Genomic DNA, 6,690 nt, shown 5'->3' with positions numbered 1-6,690 from the left:
CACAGGAAAATAAAACAGTTGTCGGGAAAAAGTGTACGCTGAATGCTTTCCCCCCGAGCAGTTGGCAGGACATAACCACAAATTATGATGGCAGAGCGAGACGCCATTATAAGTGTTCACTGTGTGGTCCGTCCCTAACCAGACCCCCTTCTCCCCTCCTGCTGCCCCCTCTGCTGGGGGTGGGAAGCATAGTTGACCCTGGTTAAAATTCAACCGGCCCAACAATGCGACCCAGCTAGATGTTTCCTTAATGACCTGCATCATGAATCAAGTGTGAAAGTGAGAGTCAGGCAGTTAGGAGCCGCTGCTGGAGTTTCATTTAACCCTAAATAGTTTCAAGGAAATTGAACAAGAGAATACAATGAGAAAGAGATAATTATTTGTTGTTATTTAGAGGGGCGACCATTTTGTAAGGCTATAATGAGTGTCATTTTGTAGCCGATAAAGTGTGAAGTCATTGTTATTGCCCTGGTGGAATGGTGCTTTATTTCCTTCCATGCTCCCACAAAAAGGTCAGCGTTTAGGGTGAGACGCAGTAGCCTACAGAACCCCTGGGGTGTGAAAGAACATAACAAAAGAGACTGAAACCCAGTGCTTAATAGTTAGTTAAAGGTATAAAAACCAATAGGTCTACTGCTGTATCACACACACACACACACACACACACACACACACACACACACACACACACACACACACACACACACACACACACACACACACACACACACACACACACACACACACACACACACACACAATTAGCCTTTTCATCAGCAGAAAAGGAAAGTGATTGTAGATTCGATTGAGAGGGTAATCTGCATAATATTTCTTTCTTTTAATGTGCATTGTAGCACTTTGAGGTCATTAAGTTGATGTAAAGTGCATTATAAATAAAATGTATCATTATTATTAATCTTCCATACTTTTCACCATATTATTAAAAGATGCAAAAAAAAAATTACGCTTTATTCTGTGTACGCCTACTACTTCAATATATGCATACAAGTCAAAAGATTATGGGAATTTACAATTGATATGGCTATTATCTGACATTGACATTAAGGATTCGTTTTTTTAATTTATACGTAACTATCAGGTCAAAAAGTCCAACTTTGAAACGAACGAATTATTATTGTCATGATATCAATACATTTTTCAAACGTGAACCAACGTGTCATCTTGCCCCTTAATTAAAAGTTTTAAGCATTGTTTTCCCTGCACTAAATAGTATTGACCTCCAGCACTGCGGGGGGCAGCAATGCGCCTGCGCCCTCCGGGCCCGCAGGGAATGCCCGAGCTCTGACGTGTCAAAACATCGCCATTTTCTTGACGGAAGGATACGCCTTGAAGAGAAAAACAAACACACAACTGTAAGTGAAAAGTATTTTATAACCGTGATCGAGCTTTTGAAACAACGTCATATTCTAAATCAATTTGAGCGAGCAGTGCGGCCACTCGGCGGTGTCTGTGACAAAACCGCCGCAAAAACGAGTTTAATCGACTTTCGGTGCGACGCTAACGTTAGCCTAGCGGAAGCAAAGAGGGCGAGTGTTTCACTCGGATCCACTCAGACAACTCCCGAACTAAACATACAGATCGACCTGTGGCACGTCCAAATACGCAAACAAATACAGCGATATGATGCGTGAATGAACATAAGTTAGACGTTAAAGCGAGATCAAGTTCAGCATTAGCAAGGGTGTTGTGTAATTCAGTGAGTGTTACTGGAGACCAGCGGCCCCAAGTCCCTGTAGAGTGGATCCCCCGTCTCTCCTGTGTCCCCATGGGGAAACGAGGCTTATGTGAGTGAGTTGGATATAGAATATTGCTCAATAACCCAGGGGCCCCAGGTCCCTGCGGAGTGGGTCCCTCGTCTCCCTCTCCCATGTGTCCATGTGGGTAGGGGGACTTCCGTCAAGTTGGAAATAAATTGGCAGATTCGGAGTTTGCGGTTCAATAGATCATCAGTGAAGCATCGTTGCGACACAAATGACACCTCTAGCTAAATGTAGTAACTTAGGGAACCAGCTACAACCTTGTTATCATCCAAACGAGCCGTCTTCAGAGAACGGTGAATTGCATTGGCTTCTATGAGCTGTCTGCTTTCGGCCGCGAGCGTAGGGACCGTCTGCAAAGTGCCGTCCGTCTGAAAACGACCACAATGGTCAAATTTCAATAGCGTCGCCATTATTGACTCTAGAGCCCCAAAACGTGTTCCATATAGGCATGGCCTTTATATGGTCTTACTCCAACCTTTAGTTTTGACAAATATATCTCTTCTTATTTTTGAGGATTTTTTATTTAGCAACAATTTTAATAGTCACCATTCATGATTCTAGAGCTCCAAAACTTGTTCCACATAGGCAAGGCCTCTATTTGCTCCTACTACAACCTTTACTTTAGAAAAATATATCTCCTCTTATTTTTAAGGATTTTTTGTAAAGGTTGTAGTAAGACCATATAGAGGCCATACCTATGGAACAAGTTTTGGAGCTCTAGATTCAACGATGGCGACGCTATTGAAATTGTTGCTAAATAAAAATTCCTTAAAAATAAGGAGATGTATTTTTCAACAGTAAACGTTGTGGTAAGACAATATAGAAGCCATGCCTATATGGAACAAGTTTTGGAGCTCTAAATTCATCAATGGCGACGCTATTGAAATTGTTGCAAACAAAAAATCCTTAAAAATAAGAAGAGATATATTTTTCCGATGGAAAGGTTGTAGTAAGACCATATAGAGGCCATGCCTTTATGGAGCAAGTTTTGGGGCTCTAGAGTCAACCATGGCGACGCTATTGAAATTATTGCCAAAACAAAAAAATCATTAGAAATAAGAGGGGATATATTTTTAAAAAGTAAAGGTTTTAGTAGGACCAAATAGAGGCCGTGCCTATACGGCCTCCACAAGTTTTGGAGCTAGAATCAACAATGGTGACGCTATGGAAATTGTTGCTCAATAAGTGGAGATATATTTTTCAAAACTAAATGTTGTAGTACGACCATATAGAGGCCATGCCTATATGGAACACGTTTTGGGGCTCTAGAGTCAATTATGGCGACTCTATTGAAATTTGACCATTGTGGTTCTTTTCAGTTTTGCACTTGGCAGACGGTCCCTAAGCTCGCGGCTGAAAGCCGACAGCTCATAGAAGCCACTGCAATTCACTGTTCTCTAAAGACGGCTCGTTTGGATGAAAACAAGGTTGTAGCTGGTTCTCTAGGTTTCTACATTTAGCTAGAGGTGTAGTTTTTGTCGCAACGATGTTTCACTGATTATCTATTGAACCGCAAACTCAAATCTGCCAATTTCTTTCAAACTTGACGGAAGTGCTAGGGGGGCTGATGTCAGTGGGTTGTGGATACACAGTGTTGTGATGCTTTTAGGTATATAATATAACCTATATTCATTATAACCTAATCTTTCTGGTATACGGGGAATGGGTTAACCTAGCAGCTGTAAGTGCTTGGCACTTGTACCGGCAGCGATATATTGTTTCTCTTTCTTCTGAGACATTTACTTATTGTAAGTCGTGTTGGATAAAAGGCTCTGCTAAATGCCCTCAATGTAAATGTCTTCAGAATCGTCCATCCCCACATTACTGTGGTTCTGGTACTTGCCGTATTGTGTGACACGTGACACAACTGTGTGTATACTATTTATATTTATTTTACAGGAAGTGCCACTGTATTTAATAATGCGTGGTTCTACTGTATATATATTTGTATTTTTGCTCTCGCAGGTTTCTTGAAGACCTCCATCAACTGCTGCCATCATGGGGAATTTCTTTGGTAGTTTGTTCAGTTTTCTGAATAAGAAGGAGATGAGGATCCTCATGGTCGGGCTGGACGCCGCTGGAAAGACGACGATATTGTACAAACTCAAGCTTGGTGAAATCGTGACAACCATCCCCACCATAGGTAAGGCAGCTCTGACGTACCTGAAGGGTGGACAGCAGTAGGAGGCGGGCTGTGTCATTTGCCTTTGGGCAGAGGCAGGGATGGGAACCTTTTGAAGTAGCTGCAAATAAATACATTTGAAATGTCAGGTCAATTTAATAATTATCAATCAATAAGGTATTTGTTTAGATATTTGTGTAAAAATCGTGGAATCCTCTGCATATTCTGGTTTATTAATTGACTCTGGTCCGGTGCTCAGATTTGGACAATTGCTTTTCCTCGCTCAATGGCATGCCCCTTGCATTGAAGTGTCTGCATTAAGTCTAAATAGTCAATAAGCATATCCAGGACACCATGTTTTGCCTCCCCCCGTTGATAAAAAAATATTATATATATAAATAGAGCCTCTGAATTGCATAATTGCAACACTATGATTTATGCTTGTGTATTCCTTGGTTACTTTTTTTCTTAAAGCGAGCAACATGTTTGTGTTGTGCTCTCCGCAGGTTTCAACGTAGAGACGGTGGAGTACAAGAACATCAGCTTCACTGTCTGGGACGTCGGGGGTCAAGACAAAATCCGACCGTTGTGGCGCCATTACTTCCAGAACACTCAGGGTCGGTCCCCCCCCCCCCCCCCCCCTCCCTACCCCATCATTAACACACAAGAGATAATGGAGAATCTGCTGTTTATAATATAACAAATATTTGTTGCTGTTGCAGGTCTGATCTTCGTTGTGGACAGCAACGACAAAGAGCGAGCCACAGAGGCCCACGAGGAGCTGATGAGGATGTTGTCCGAAGACGAGCTGCGTGATGCCGTGTTGTTAGTGTTCGCCAACAAACAGGCAAGTGGTGTTTCTCTCATGAGACGGACATGCATCCAAGCCATGTTTGTATGATACCCTTGAGTATTACATTAACACTTAGGGCATTCAGCAGACGCTTTTAATACAAAGCGACTTAGTACATATGTCAGAAGAAAGGAAACGATATCTCGCTGTCTGTACCGTGAGGAAGTACCGCCCTATACAGGTTTTCATTCGAGGTGCTAGTGTGCATGTCCGTACACCTTCGTTTGCTCATTCGTCGGGTCGTGCTTCCTCTTTCTCTTCAGGATCTCCCAAATGCGATGACATCCGCAGAACTCACAGACAAGTTGGGGCTCCACTCGCTGCGCCACAGAAACTGGTACATCCAGGCCACGTGCGCCACCAGCGGAGACGGCCTGTACGAAGGCCTGGAGTGGCTGTCAAACCAGCTGAAGAAACAGAAATAACTCCTCCGCGTCTCGTCCCGCACTCTGTCTCCCGACCCCGCCTTCTCTACTCCCGCTCATTTGGCAAAATGAGTTTTTTTTTACTCCAACCGCAAACACAATGCCCTGCAAGCTGCCCTCGATTACTATGTAATTGGAACAGACACGTAAGAATGGGACGCAATCTATTCTTGCAAAGGCATTCACATTTCGTAGTACTTTATATATAGGGCTGTTCATGTAGACTTGAAGGTGTATTTAAGAATAAATTATCGTGTTACTTTATCCTGTTTTTCTGCCTCGGGTCTGGGCAGTTGATTAAGGAAGAAGAAATAAACAAGTTCTTATTATTTTATTGGGCCATTAGATGGTGTGCAAACTGGAGCACTCAAACAGGGGGCAGCATCAAAAACGTACTGAAACATAAAAATCACACTACCCAAGCCCTAAAGGTTTACTTCTCCACACAAAAGCCCCCCCCCCCCCCCCGATAGCCAGTTCAGTCACTACATTAAAAGAGAACAAGCACTGGCATTACCTTGTTATATGGGTACTGGGAGATTTCTCGGTTCCGCATGAACAGAACTTCTGTGAACCCTTCAGCTTTTTTGAAACGCAGTTCCTCAACTGTGGGCTTGAATCCAAACTATCTGCGCCCGCTCTGGGTGAGGCAGAGACTAGCCAGCATTCGTCTTTTGGGTTTGTATGACTCAGGTTTTAATCGTGCTGCAAAGCCTTTGCAATATACACAAATGAGCAAACCATGCATGACGTGCGTGTGTGTGTGTATCTCATCGGAAAACATAAATTATTTTTTTACATCGTTAAGGTGGCACAATAACTACCGCGCTGTCGTAGCTGCACATTGAAAACGTCAAAATAACCAAATGAACAGCCCTCCATTGTACATACTGTGTAACACTACGGGAAATAATTGGTGTCGTCACATGAGACAGCATCCTGGAATACATGCCTATATAACGATTAAGGTATTTAGGTGGCATTTAAAATGAGTTTGCGCTTAACATTTTGTTTTAGGGTTTCTCTCTAGCAGAAGCCCTTGGGACAAACCAGAAGCTGCACTTCTGCCCCTCAGTTCCCCAACACATGTTGCCTCTTTTTTTGTCTTTCAAGCTTTTCAATCTACTGGTGTGGGTGTTTTTATTGCTTTGGAGCAGTCTCTAGTAGTGCTTCAAAACACATGATTAATAAATGCCTAAAATGTTTGAAACTGTTAAATTTTTTTGTATGTATGGTTACTTAAGCTTTGGTTTTTTGTGAGGAAAAGGCACTGTTATTAAAATGATCTTAAAATCCATTTGCATTTTTATCTTTTACTCGTTACAATGTATGGAATGACTTCCTTTTCGATTGGAAGGAAGATGGGGTTTGAAGACGAAAAGGGGAAGACTACTTAAAAAAATAAAGTTTCTCACTTCTTGACATGTAATGAAAAGTTATACACGTTTTGGTTCAAACCCTAAAGTGTGAACCCCTGATACAGAGCTCAAGGGGAATAGTCTTTAGGAC

At 42.4% G+C, this 6,690-nt stretch overlaps 1 protein-coding gene across 1 annotated transcript; it reads left to right on the top strand.

The window, feature by feature from the left end:
• Window positions 1–1,228: 1,228 nt before the first annotated feature.
• Window positions 1,229–6,478, top strand: arf1 (ADP-ribosylation factor 1). The gene is made up of 5 exons (XM_060058247.1): window positions 1,229–1,373; window positions 3,747–3,924; window positions 4,410–4,520; window positions 4,626–4,750; window positions 5,020–6,478. The coding sequence occupies exons 2-5, from the start codon at window positions 3,780–3,782 to the stop codon at window positions 5,179–5,181; spliced, it is 543 nt and encodes a 180-aa protein (XP_059914230.1). The 5' UTR covers window positions 1,229–1,373; window positions 3,747–3,779; the 3' UTR covers window positions 5,182–6,478.
• The last annotated feature ends 212 nt before the right edge of the window (window positions 6,479–6,690 follow it).

This window comes from Gadus macrocephalus, chromosome 8 (assembly GCF_031168955.1).
Source record: "Gadus macrocephalus chromosome 8, ASM3116895v1".
NCBI classification, from domain to species: domain Eukaryota; kingdom Metazoa; phylum Chordata; class Actinopteri; order Gadiformes; family Gadidae; genus Gadus; species Gadus macrocephalus.
The sequence above is the reverse complement of the archived record's forward strand: the minus strand, read 5'-3'. Positions and strand labels throughout refer to the sequence as shown.

Bases quoted from the DNA above. Each gene is read 5' to 3' on its own strand.
- arf1 (XM_060058247.1), top strand. From the start codon at position 3,780: ATGGGGAATTTCTTTGGTAGTTTGTTCAGTTTTCTGAATAAGAAGGAG. The intron at 3,925-4,409 runs GTAAGGCAGCTC...TGCTCTCCGCAG, and splicing joins GACAACCATCCCCACCATAG to GTTTCAACGTAGAGACGGTG. The intron at 4,521-4,625 runs GTCGGTCCCCCC...TTGCTGTTGCAG, and splicing joins TTACTTCCAGAACACTCAGG to GTCTGATCTTCGTTGTGGAC.